Raw genomic sequence first — 13,990 nt, 5'->3', positions numbered from 1 at the left:
CAGATTTATATTCAGCACTAAAAACAGAGACATATCAATAACAGTAGGTCCTTTTAGAGTATTAGTCCCTGGCTTGGTATTCACTCCTATCTGGGCTGCTGCATTGCAATGATTACAATAAAGCTGAACTGTGTGGAAAAGGAATTAATGTACTTCTTTGGCCTTACTCCCTGGTATGTGCCAGATGCCCAGCTTTTGCAAGGCTATTCAAATTTATAAACAAGTGTACATTTTTGAAGATAATAAAAGAAAAATACACATCTGGGACAAAACATAATTAGAATCAGAGTCATAAAAAGATGAAAATGCAGACTACAGTTTAAATCTGAATTGCCATGCTAGGCCAAGCTTATTTTATTACATACATTCTGCTTTCTAAGTACTAGTTAAGTTCATAATGTAAACATGAAGCATACAGAGTTAAAATTCAAGGCCACAATATTTCTGATTGTCCCTTTTTGTGTCTTTGGTTGGCCGAGATCAACTCGTAGTGTATAAATGCATAAGTTATATAATTATTATATAAAAAGAAAAAAATAACGTTGACTTGTATATTTCATTCTGACAAACGCACAGCGTTCGCGACTCAGAAAAGAAAAACTGGCGCTGCCTAACAAAAATATCTATATGATTTCAGACTTTGGCAACTGGGGATTGTCCCTTACCTTCAAGAAGTAGAAAACAAATTCCCTTAAGAAGAATGAGGTCCTAAGCGTTAATCTTAAATATTAGACAATTCCAGTTTTACATTTTTATAAAGAGATGCACACTCTGGTATTACTGCTTTCCCCTTTTTGGACTTTAAAAAATCAAGTCTTTTCTTTGATAATACTGGAAATGGCATAATACTCAACAACAATATTTCTCAAGTCCAAACAAGTACTTCTTCATAGTCCGAATACTGTCCAGTTTCAGTTCCCCCATCCTCAGGGGAAAAGTTTCTCCTTCTCGCTTATCACCCTTGTCCTCCTCCTCACTCCTTTCCACTTCATGTATCAGACATAAGGTTACAGTAGTGCTCATGTGCAGCTCTCATTCATTTCCACGGGGCTTGCACAGAAGAACTTCCTGACATATCGTGCCCTTAGTCTACCATCATACTCTTGCCCTTTAGCACATCCTCAGTCCCAATATTTGGCTCAGAGCTCCTTAACACTGTCAAGAAATCTTAGCTTGCCTTGTCTTCACAGTTTGAAATGGCTGATCCCCTCCTCTCAATTAAGGGATGCATTTATATTCATCCCAGCTAAAACTGCTGCATTCAAAATCAGGTTCTGCTCTAGACAAATAGTTATGACACTGTTCTGTCTGTTTGCTTTAAAAATACAGGGAGCATTTTTATGCATTCATATATTCATACGTATCATACCCCAGTTCATGGCTGAATTATTCTTATATTGCTGTAGAGTCCCAGTTTGCATTAGCGTCACACATGATGTGAAAGCTTATAAACCTTTTCTGACTCCAATGTTGTGGTTTATCATTACATACTTTTATCTAGAACAGTATTTCAATGTTTGATCTGTAGATTTGATGTCAACATACTCTACATAGTAGCATCTTTAAACTTTTTTAACACTCTCCTGTAATCCTTATAAAAACACTTTTATATGACATATTTTGGTCCTATTCAACCTTGTCATGTCTTTTAGGCACTTTTTGTTCATGTTCTCCAATAAAATTCAATATAATTCATTGCATTCCATGGAGAAATATCCTTTGAAAAATATTTTTCTTCCTTTAGTAGTAAGTGCCAAGGTGAGAAGGCATATGGGTGGCTGGAAGCCTAGTATTAGGATAGATACTTCCAGTTGGTGAATTCCAATATGGAGTGGGTCCGGCAAAAAAGTTGGAAGATGTGACAGGCAAAGCAGGAGCATGGGGAGAAACAAAGTTCATTTTCTGGGGGTGTGCATGGTAGGAGCTCATGTAGGGCAGGTCTGAGGGATATTTGTACATTGATGATTCTGGAGGATGTGGCTGGAGGGCTTGAGCAATTCCGTGGAAGTCAAACTTGTAGGCATAACGCTTACCATGGACTTTAGTCATTATGTTTTTGTCATAGTAGTAACGTAAAGCACGACTGAGCTTGTCATAGTTCATGTTGGGCTTGCTCTTTCTTTCTCCCCAGCGTCGGGCGACTTCATCAGGGTCAGTCATCTTGAATTCTCCATTGGTGCCCTCCCAGGTGATACAATTAGAATTGGAGCTGTCTGACAGGAGCTCCAACAAGAACTGCCACAGCTGAATTTGCCCACTCCCTACGGGCAGAAAGGAAATAGAGGGGGAAATAAGTAAGAGTGAGAGCTAAAAACATTCTGGTACGCATTTTCACAGATGTGGGCAACTCATGGCCAGTGGGCCACATGTGCCCCTCAGGCAGCTTCCTTGTGGCCCACAGGCCTCCCCCTTCCTGGCTACCTAGTGAATTAGCTAGAATTGTCTGAGGAGTGCACTGAAACGAGGGCTGGTCCATGACAGGACTGCAGTGATCCCTTTAATGACCAGCTGATAAGTGTACATGATGGTGTGCCTGTGCTTATAGTTATGGCTACTTTCCAACAGTTTTCAAATAGGGTTTCGTGGTATGATGAGAGCACAAAAATATTTGCTATAGTGACAGAAACCAGATTTATATTATTTACATTTCACTATCAGGATTACTAATGGTTAAAAAACAAGGGGCGGAACAGTTTCAGAATGGGGACCAAATGGCCTCCACTTGGTCTGTTGTGGGCCAGATTATGTTAGGGGGCCTAGGCAGGCCCTTGTCAGCTGGAGCCATGGCCACACACCCCTGAATTCAAAATGTGGGTCTAGGCTTCTGACATCATCTAGCCCCCTGTCAAAGCACCGAGGATACTAAATCTAGATTTAAGGAGAGATAGAGTTGCAAAAATTCTTCCGTGAAACATGGGCAACCCTTTTACACTGCAGTACAAATGCCCAGTAATGTGAATAGTAAAGAGATTTCTTTATAGCACAATCCTATATGTGCTTATGTTGAAGCATGTACACTGAGTTCAATGGGAGATAGAACTCTCAGTAAATATTCTTAGGACTGCAGTCCTTTAGGCAGTAATCTTAGATTTACCTAGGAATAAATACATTGAACTCACTTGGGAAGACTCCATTGATAATTTTAAGTAATTACAGTTTTCCTCAAATAGTAGCCTCCACACCATGCGCCAAATTTCTTTTGTAACCACGGAACTTTCAAACAGTATCTCAGATAAACTGGGTTAATTTCTTAGATAACTCTGTTTTCCAGTTTGCTCCTGTTGCCCTTTGGCTCATTAATTATTTTCAACATCATTTCAAAATGACTGAACTCAGAGGAACACAAGATATCAAATTCCATCACTGGTTTAAACTTGCAAGAAAATTCCATTTTGTAGATGAAACCCATAAAGCAATGGTATTTCTTCATACCTGGATTTGCAAGACGGCTGCTGGTTGGACCAAGAATTTGGTAGGGATCTAGACAAAGATTAAAATTGATTGAAAGAAATAAGCATAACCAAAGCTTTGTTTTAAATGATATTTTCAATGCATTTCTAACTTGAGTTGTGCTAGTTGGCTGAAGATAAGATGCAACTGAATCCCGTGTGCCAGTGTAAGTCTTCTTTACAACAGCATAACGTTTTGGTGGTGATCTAACTGCAAACCAGTATTCCTACCATTGTGACACAATTACAAAGGCTTCAGAAACTGGGATGGGCAGAGCAGGAACATGGAGAAGACTGTCCAGGATTAAGTGCTACAGCCGTCCCTGGCACAAAGTTAAAACAAACAGAATGGCTGCTGTAACTAAATCTATCCCATTAAGATGGATGGCGAGCCCTTGAGCAGTGCCATCTTTTTGTTGTGGTTCAGCTACTATGCTTTTGGAAGATGTTTGGTGGCCAGTCATGTAGCCACACCCATCAGCAGGCTGTGATGATGAAGAAAACTACATGGTACGCTGCTGAGTCTTTGACTTGTGAGATTAAGAACCGGAAGATCTTTCGGAATGAATGAATTAGTGCCTTCGGCTCCCTCCAGGATAGGATGGCCAAAGTTGAGGGTCTGCACTTCAGTCAGTCAGCCTCTAAAATGGCATCAGGGATGAAAATCTGGCAACTCCCTGTCCTTCTGATTCAATCCACTGGCAACTGTAATGGGCAGAATGGAGGGGATGGATAAGGTCTGGTTGGATCTGCAAATGCTGGTAATCAAATAAAAAAGAGAACCATGGCAGAATGGGATTAAGGGGGCTGGCAAAGTGAAGGTGTTTAGACAGCTATCTAAATATGGCTAACAATATTTCTAACATTCTGTGACCAGGGACCGATCCTAGGACCTCTTGCCTGTTGCGCTTCTGTGTTTCTCTGAGCTGTATGGCTGAGGTCTTTCCATGCATGTTTCTTGGGGAAGGGAAATGTCACAGGTCAGCCCTCTGTGACATTATGAAGCTGCTACAAAATCCTCTTCTCTGTTTCTTTGGCTGGAGTGAAATACTGCAGAGCAATGCCACAGCACACTGCCTTCTTAAGTATAAGGTGAGGTCACAACTCCCTTTTCTATTTTAAAATGCAGTCAGCCAGAGCTGTGATAGGTTGGCGACATTTTCATCTGTCTAGGCAAGGTTTCCCCAGACTGGTGCTGTCCGAATGTGCTTGACTGCAACTCGCACAATATCCAGGCATCCTGACCAGGCTGATCTGAGATTCTAGTTTCCTAGTACTAAGCTACCTGACAGCTCATGGGATTGTCTCATATGAGCTTGCAGTTGCTGTTGCAGTTATTCCCTGGCTTCCCTGTCCATGTTGCCTTATCCCTTTCCTTTCTCTAGCACAAAAGAAGTGTGTGCAGCTTTCTCAGTTCCCCGTACATGGAATCCCTGCTTTCCTTATGTGACCTGAATCCTTCTGCTAGGCAGGGAGGAGCCATGACAGCCACAGGGTTTACATGCAGGCTTCCTACCAGCCCCAGGGCCTCGGCCATTGAACCAGGGGTGTGCAAAGAAAAATCAGGCTGCCTGAAAATGAACGGAGGCCCCTTGAGCGGGCTATTCAAAGAGGTGGTTCAGTTCAAAAGAATGCTTGAAGGGGCCAAATTCCTTCCGCCTACTGATCCTGGCCCCCAAAGGAGAGGCTTACCGTGGGAGCAGAATGGCAATGAAGATCAAAAATAATTAATGAGGCTGACAGGACTTGCAGTTCAACCGTCACAATCCCAAGCAGAATAATGTGCTACAGCCCTCCATGCTTTAGAAGTGACATGGAGGAGGGAAAGCTCGCCTAACTTGGCTGCTGCCTGAGCCTGTCCTTACCTTCCCCAGAAAGTAAGCTTATTCCCTTGTCTCCTCTCTCCCCTGCTCCCCTTGCCTCTAAACCCCATCTCTGTAGCAGTTCTTGCTCCCTCAGAAACACAGCTGGTGTGGGTCTTTGTGTACCAGCTGAAAGCAGGAAGGATTTGGCACATGGAGCTCAGTTATGAGAGCTCATTCCTGATCTGGCAGCTGGGTCTCCAAAACATCCTATCACTGTAGACTCAGTCTAGCAACCATAAGTTATCTTACAGTGTGCACATGGCATCTATCCACATCTCTGGTTTTAAAATATGTTGTTTGAAATGTCACAGTTAAGACACCCCATAAAATAATAGTTTAACTCTAGGACAGTTTTCAGTAATGACTGTTAACTGCCCAGCTCTGCTCAAACACTGTTCCAAACATTCCAAACACAAACAGCAAAATGGCATTCACTATAGACATACCTAACTGAGGACGCTGATCTTCTGTTTTGGGCACAGTTGAAGATGATGCTTGGGCAGCTGGGAAACAAAACAAAGCAACACATTCACCTGTTTTTTCCAGTTTGAAATTGTCTACTAGGCCTATCAGTGTCAGGGAAACTATGAATAGTTAGTATAGCAATATGCAGATACTTGGTACTTTATGCAGATATTTAGTACTTTAATAATTATCAGATATAATATGAAGTTAACTGCTTTGTGAACAGGAGGTACGTACAGCTGAATGTAGGTACAGCTGGATGGATGTAGCTTCTGGTCACAATTACATAATGTACTCTGGACTGCACAGAAAAAGATCAAATAATTGATATGTATATGCTATTCTGTCATCAGGCCAGAGCCAAGATAGCATACACATGAGTTATGACTGGAAGAACCTTTTACGTAGGGTCTTGAATGGGGTTTTTTGAGTCTAAAATTAAGTGAACGCCACATTCTTCTGGAACGGTATTATAATATTTCCACTGGATTATGACTTGACATGAGAGAACAAAGATGCTTTACCTTTAGATTGGGGAGTGGGATGACTGTGGCTTGTCCAGGCTGACCTCCTAGCTGGTTCATAAGGTATATCTGTGTGAAAATCAAACCACTTCAAGTATATATGACAGAAAGCTGATGAGGAAGAAATCTGACATGACAAATCTCTCCATGTCTGGTGCTTCCTGAAGTAGTACTCCTAATGGTAACAACTCACCATAGTTGATCGCTGCACTGTAGTAAATCTAAATTATAGGTCTTTTCTGCAATAATCCATCCAATTACCACTCTGCAAAATAATCTTTTCCTAAAGTTATAATCATGCTTGTTGTCTGGCTTCTAATCTGCATCCAACTAAACTGATTTTTTCTTGTGCTTATTTTCACTCTCTATGGATGGATGCTCACAGTCATGGATGGAAAGATGAAATTACCACTAAATAGACAACTCAGAGCCACTTTCTTCCCTTCTATATTACACATGTGCTAGAACGAGTTGTTTAGATCCTGTGGCTATTCTTAGCTTTTGTTATAAAGCAGAAATAGGCTGAAATATGATTTGAGACTAGAAATTCTACATTGCTTTTTGGATAAACATTCTAATGAAATTTTAGTGTGGGGTTCATCATAAAGCAAGCTCATTATTCTGCTCTTTCTGAAATGATGCCCCCAGATTCTAATTCACGGCAAGAAGAGGTTGCAGTTGATTTCATCTGAAGCAAAAACAATTGCATATTCCAGGATAAGCTAAATCCGCCACAAAATGTGTTGTACCTGTTAATAAAAAGTCCTCAATTGCATGACATCTAAACATGCCAGTCTCAGCACCTTTATGCTATATGCCACCCTTCCTCAAAGTGGTGCCCTCCATATGATTTGGATTATAACTTGCATCCTCCCTGGCCAGGTGGACAGGGGCTGTAGTTCAAAATACCTGGGGTGGCCACAGATTGAAAAGGCTGATGTCCTGTGCAACGTATACAGCGCTGAATCTAGCGCAATGTATGTGCATGACAAAGTATGAGCACAAAAAGCTTGTCCCAGTGAAGCCTGGCACCCCACAGATGTGCAGGCGACAACTCCCATAATTCCTCAGCTGGCGCACTAGATGAAAGATTTGGGGAATTACAGTCAAACCCATCTGGAGGCAACCAGGTTGGGGAAGGCTGGGTCAATGCTCCTGAATTAAAATTTATTTTATAATCTTCCCATGTTTATGACAGTGCTTTTATAACATCTTTAAGAGACATGTGCACCAATTATGTTTTTAAAATCTTAATGCAAAATAGATTCCTTTAATTATAGGACTTGCTTTGTTTCTGGTTTGAATCAGGTGGCCATTTACTAGTTGATATACATCTACTTGAGAGCAACTTTGACAGTAATTCTACATCAACAACTGATGGATATTCTGAACATCAGTAGGGTATGACCCAAGTGTTTTTGTCAAAGATTGCTCACTTCAAATATCCAAAGGGCCTAGAGCTCCATGCTAATGCTTACTTGATTGTCAGAGAATGATACCTAGATGCATTTAGTGCTTTTAAACACAGCTGGCTCCATAGCTTGGTTTACAACACCAATATTAATAGTAACTTTGTATTAACATAAACTTAGGAGGTCTGGAACAGCTGAAGAGAGAGAGTGTGTGTGCACATGCATGTCCCATCTTTCCACTGGACAACCATCTGTCTTGTGTTTGCAGCCTTCCTGGCATCACGTAAACCTTTGGAGAAGACTTGAGGAGATAACTCCTCCCATGGGCCTTTTTCAGATCAGGAACTGGGGACAACCAGGAGTGTCAGGGGGACGTGTAGCAAGAAGGAATTCGGGAGAAGCCACCTTTATACCAGTTGCTGGGGAACTTGAGTGGCAGGGGGCTATTGCATTCATGCCTACTTGTCCACACAGTGACCGACAGGATCTGGCTGGCCACTGTGTGGCATCCTGCTGTACAAGGTAGGCCTTTGGGTCTGATTTAGCACAGTCCTCCTTATCCTCTATAGGATAAGGTAGGCTTGCAAACACAACTCAAACTTGTTTTTAAATCTAAAACTTTCTGAAAATGAAGCTGAAATGAGTTAAGGTAATTTTAAGAAAATAGGAGAACAGATTGCAGGACAACATAGTAGTGCTTCTAAAGTTCCTTTCTTCTTATGTAATTCACTTAGCACTGTATTGACTTAAGTTGGAACCCATTTTAGACTATAAAGGCCCTTGAAGTAGCTTACAACAGCACTGACATATCAAACATAATTTCTTATTTGTTTTTCTGCTGAAAGAATACATCAAACACTGTTCATGGGGCTTTTTGTTTTTTTAGCTAAGTTGTTTTACAAACACTAATTGTGAAATGCCAAAAGTATGGGTGTTTATGGCAATTCATCATTTTCCGACAGTTTTGAGATTTTCACAGCAGCAAATATTTTCATCATCTATCTTTGGAGAAAAGACAACATAATGACAAAATATCCATTTCAGTTGGAAAGTGTTTGCTTGGAATTTTTTCATTAGTCCTGTCACAGCAGTCTGTGCAATTGAACAATTCCACTGAACAAGTTCTGAGTGCATCTATCTTTTTATATACGATAGTACTATTTTCTAAAGTAGGACTAAAAGCAGCTCAGTAAGCCAAACTGGTGCTTATTGAGGAAACAAAAAACCAGCATACCTGGCCTGCTGGTAATTCTTTGTGTCGCTTCAGGATATACTGAAGTATTTGGGAAAATAAAAGCTGCACCTCCTGCAGACAAGAAGAAAAGAAATCAGAGTAATGGTACATTTAGTATATTTATTGGAAGAAAGCTTCTGTATGTGTATTGGAATTGGACTATGGTAGAGCATCTGATCTCCCTTTCAGGTATTCAATTGAAATTAAGCTCAATTCCAGGACAATACCTTGGCAAGCAAGAAAGAAGGAAAACATATTATTTTCCAATTAGGAGAGGCTATACCTAACATGGCAGCTGGTTTCGTATTTGTTCTGAAATATTAATTCTGTGAGTCCTCCTTGTGGAAGTCACTCGCCTAATACAGATGTAGGCAACATTAAGTTTGCAGGCCCTAGTAATTTCCCCCAACCTGCATAGTTTCAGTTGCTGTTTTGTGGTGACTTGTCATAAGTTGGCAGCTCTGAGGTAAAGCAGTGAAATCTAATGAGACAGGTGTGGCCTCCAACCTCATGCTATTTACCAGTCATTTACTGCACACACCTGCTATCACAGTTCTCAAGCTCAGAATGATGAGCTTTTGATAAGAAGTTTGGAAAATGGATATTATTTCTAGACTATTTAGTACATTTAGAGAAAAATGGAGGAAAATATGTGTGCTTTGTTTAGTGATGGACTAGGACTGGCAAGACCCAGGAAGCTCCAGAGGTGACCCCAGACTAGTCACCTTGCTCCCTTTCAGTCTAACCTACCTCACAGGGTTCTTGTGAACATAAAATTGGGCAAGGTAGGGCACCATGCATACTACTCTAGGAAGCATAGGATGGAAATTTTAAAAAATCAAAGAACATTAACAAAGAAACTACAAAATCCATCTCCTTTAAAAAAAACAGTGGTAAAATCATAATTTTCAGGTATTTTGGATTCAGGGTTGGCTTGTTTCCCATGCTACTTTTAAAAATCATGGGTGCATCTAGCTGTGCCTTAAAATAAATGAACATATGGTGGAAAGGATGACACTTATGTCTACTTCTAAAAGGACAATTGTGCCCAGCAAAACATGGGAACTGCAATCTCAAGTTATTTAACCTTGCATTAAGCACAATTGCCAGTACTTGAATATGAGGCCACCTGGGAATTCTGTGCACACTGCCTTGAGTTTCATTGTGGAGAATCAGGGCAGATATCAATGTAATAAATAATAATTTGTAGAAAATATAGCACTGAACTGCCAGTGAAAGCCCCATTGAGTTTTGAAAAAGATGCCCAGAGCTAAGACCTTGTTCTTCATCTTATAGAGCTGTTATTTCTGGTCACTATAAGTAATTCAAACCCTCAGGCATGATAATGAGATAGCCCAAACATGTATTCTATCCTCTTAAGGAGATTGCTGTTTTCATATATCTGTGATGCTTCCTAATGCATTTCCATTTTAGTCCCCTTAATTGTAGCACAAATTTGGACAAATATATTTGCAAGCACTGAGAATCAGTAAGGTATTTCTTTTTCTTGTCCTTTTTTCCATTTTATGATCTGACCCTGATGAGTTCCTGCATGGTCGGTCAGCTCACAGGAGGAGAAGAGGAGAGCCTGCTTCCTAATTCAAAGGCCTAAACTCTTCCTAACTCCAAGTCCCAGATTGACACCAGATGCCTTTGCATGAGGCAAGGAAGCATGCAGAACTCATGATTCCTCCCTTTATGCTTCTAGACCTTCTGAAATAGAGAGAGATGCACAGCTCCTGATGCATGCCCCTCTCCCATCCATGGACATAATGTACATCTGCTGCGTGTGGGGGAGATATACATTTTCTGTTCCTCCTAGGAGACGAGGAATCACGGGCTAAGGAGGCAGGAGCTACTCATGTCTCTTTCTCCTGATGCTTCTGTTTCTCCTGTGAATGGATCCACAGCAGAAGCCAACTAGAGCTGCTTCAACAGGGTTTGTTGCCTCTCCTCCGCAATGTAGTAGAGGGAAGGATGCAATAACATTGCACTACTTTGCAAAGGCAAAAACACCCTATTGGTAATGGGTTGTTCTGGGGTTCAGGAGTAGGCAGGATCCCCTATAGTCTGCTCCTCTGATCATATATTTTGGGATAAAGGAGGGCTTGCTGTGCAAGCTAATGTATTGATTATTGCATTCATTTCTGCTCCTTCAGCACTGATGTTCTCTGGATGGCTATTGACTATAGACAACATGATGCAACACTACAAAATCAGTAAGAACCAGAGGCAGCAGCACTAAAACATCAAATCAGAAAGTGCTGAAAAACATATGGTGCATAGCAGGTTTGCAGATATCTAGAAGCCCCAAAGTTAAAACAAGAACAAAAAAAAAAAAAAAAAACCGTTTGCCCAGCACTGAAGTTAGAGCAGTGTGAATGCCAGATGAGCATCCCCTATATGGAATAATGCATGCAAAAAGCCCCTCTCTGATGTGGTAGCCATGGTGACTCCAGGCACCATTGTGTTTGTGGCTGCTATGGCACATTCACAGATCTGCATCAGTCAGTCAGTCAGTCAGAGACATTCAAGGCAAACTGCTGCAGGAATATAATTCTCTGCTTGCACAAAGGCTACATTGCAAAAGGACTGGGGAAATTTGCTGTGGTTTAGCCCATTCAGAGGTTTCATTTCACTCTTCTGTGTCAGGGCCAGCTTCTCTCAGTGAGATGATCAGTTGCTTATAGATTTTATACAGTTCTCCCTGTATATATATTTATGTTAATTTAGGGGCAGCTTAAGCTACAACCTTTTCATCTGCTAAACTTCTGTATGTACAGGGCTGTTTTTCTCCAATAAGGGAGCACATTCAAAGATGCAATTCCAGACCTGGAATTGTGCACACTTTTGCTCTTCTTCTTTGTTGTGCTTCATTTAAAGGATGCGAAAGAGGTGAAGAACAATGGTGGGTATATTTTATGTGTGTTTGCTGGTGTTTGTGTTCATGCAAACATGGGTCAGGACATAGAAACATGAACATCCCCTTCATCAGGGCAAAGATGCCTTTCAGGGGTGCTCATGTACAGCATTATCCCCATTGACTGAATTGCAGCATCTGACCCTAAATGTTTTACTGCTTTTGGACTGTGTGTTTGCCTACATGTTTGTGGGAACTTCCATCAGAACTAGAAAGTGTATTGCACCCTTAAGCCCTGCCTTCTTTCCTAATTTACATTTAGCATGCATCTGTTAAATAGAAAGCCTGAACTTTCAAAATATGGCCTATAGGAAGGGGAGCAGTGACAGCATTACCTGTATTTCTAGCATGCATTAACCGTGGAGAGTTTTGTAAGGCCTTATCAACATCATCTGAAGTCAAATGTGGAAGAGGAGCTACAAAACAAAAAGCAACACCAAAACTTTAAAAAAAGATATTCAGACTTATCTTAATAACCATTTTGTTTTTCCTGTTAGGATTGTTTATTGGAGAATCTAGCATCAAATCACTCTTTCTGGAGTTGGCTTTATGATACTGCTGGAAGCAGGGAATTAATTTAATTCAAAATTTTAGAAGAAAATCCTGATGACTAGTAATCCTATGAAAAAGACAATGTCATGTTGGTGTTGCACTACCTGATTTTTTTTAAAAAATATTTTATTTGTTCACATTATTATTACTTAGATCTGTAACATTTTTCATGCCTCAAGTAACCAATCCACTTTATTTTCTGTCTCTTGATGTGGCCTACAAGTTTCATTTTATTAATATTTAGGGGGCTCTTTTTTCATCACCCTCAAGCATATTAACTTCCATTTCCATGAGAGTCTTATAATATACTCTCTCCGTAGTGGAGAGCACATATATTTAATCATGCCTGGAATTTCTTTAAAAATCAATAAATCTATGATCTCATTTAGAATTAGCATTTCTTTCAGCAATGGAAAGAAGAAAAATCTGTGACCAGAAAAAACATTACTACAAATTCTTATGTAGATGCTGTTCATACTGATTTTGGGTCTTTATAATCACTAAATAGTAATCATTTTTCATATTTGAAGTCTACTTATACAACATTGTAAGCTCAGTATTTAAAGTAATTATTTGGAACAAGTCTTAATGTGGAAACACAGTAGACACAACTTTTTATTAACAAAAAGAAAAGAAAATTTCTTACTCTCTCTGAGGTAGTGTAGGTGTGAAAGGAGAATATCTGCATTGTAGCTTGGGGTAAGCCTCTGGAAGTCATCCTTGGTCATCTTACACAATTCTTTCCCATCAATATTCTGAAATAACAAGATGTCCACATCTGGGAGGCCATATTCCTTGACAGCCCATTCCAGCCATTGCCGTACATGATCTGTGCTCCATAATGTGGGATCTGTTTTGAAAAAGCAGGAAGTTTCATGGTGTTATATTCTGGACCACTACTAAATTGATGGAGCTTTTTCTCAAGGCATATATGCTTCCATGATACAAATTTTAATTATTCTGATTAGCCCCTGGAGACTATTCCATCAATAGGAATCAAAATGGGATGATGGGAATGACTGAAGGGTGCCATCTATTCACATTAAATATAGTTAGTGAGAGTTCTACTATTCAGTTAAGTTGAATGGTACCTTTTGCCTTACACAGAGCAGTGAATTCAGTCTGTGATATATACTCAAAAATGTGGCAGAGAATTCATGGTATCTTGAATAGTATCTATCATGAGAAGGCACAACATTAAGACCCAAGGTGCTCTCCTATGCCCTGTTTACTGCAGCCCTTAGTTCCTAACTCAGGGCGTATCGTGAGGAACAATGCACCAACGGCATGTGTATAACATATCCTGGCACTGGTACACAAGGTGCATCTGCTCATGTTGGTCCAAACTGATCTATCAACTTCCTTAACAGAATTACCTTTCAGATGCTTATAATCTTTGACATCTCTCCAACAAGTTTTGCCTGGTCAAAGAAGGGGTATCATCACTGATGTGTGCAGTCTTCAGTGTGTTTGGCCTATCTGAATTATCTGCCAGTGCATTATCTTTTTATGGTCACAACGACCATAAAAAGTCACAACGACATGCTATTTAACTTAACAAGTCATCAG

The 13,990-nt window shown here is 40.3% G+C and overlaps 1 protein-coding gene across 3 annotated transcripts in view; it reads right to left on the bottom strand.

Annotated features, from left to right (window-relative positions):
• Positions 1–318: 318 nt before the first annotated feature.
• Positions 319–13,990, bottom strand: part of ERG (ETS transcription factor ERG) — a 91,172-nt gene continuing 77,500 nt past the window's right edge. For 2 of the 3 annotated variants that reach the window (XM_044442599.1, XM_044442600.1), the window contains exons 4-10: positions 13,068–13,271; positions 12,205–12,285; positions 8,950–9,021; positions 6,304–6,372; positions 5,761–5,817; positions 3,433–3,480; positions 319–2,261 (exon numbers count right to left, since the gene is read on the bottom strand). In XM_044442599.1, the coding sequence (XP_044298534.1) occupies positions 1,741–2,261; positions 3,433–3,480; positions 5,761–5,817; positions 6,304–6,372; positions 8,950–9,021; positions 12,205–12,285; positions 13,068–13,271 (1,052 nt within the window). In that variant the 3' untranslated portion in view covers positions 319–1,740. The remainder of the gene's footprint in view (positions 2,262–3,432; positions 3,481–5,760; positions 5,818–6,303; positions 6,373–8,949; positions 9,022–12,204; positions 12,286–13,067; positions 13,272–13,990) is intronic. The other variant, XM_044442601.1, reaches the window with a different exon arrangement.

This window comes from Varanus komodoensis, unplaced genomic scaffold, assembly GCF_004798865.1.
Source record: "Varanus komodoensis strain SLA01 unplaced genomic scaffold, ASM479886v1 scaffold4, whole genome shotgun sequence".
Classification (NCBI taxonomy): Eukaryota; Metazoa; Chordata; class Lepidosauria; order Squamata; family Varanidae; genus Varanus; species Varanus komodoensis.
Note: the sequence above shows the minus strand (reverse complement) of the source record. Positions and strands in the feature narration are given on the sequence as shown.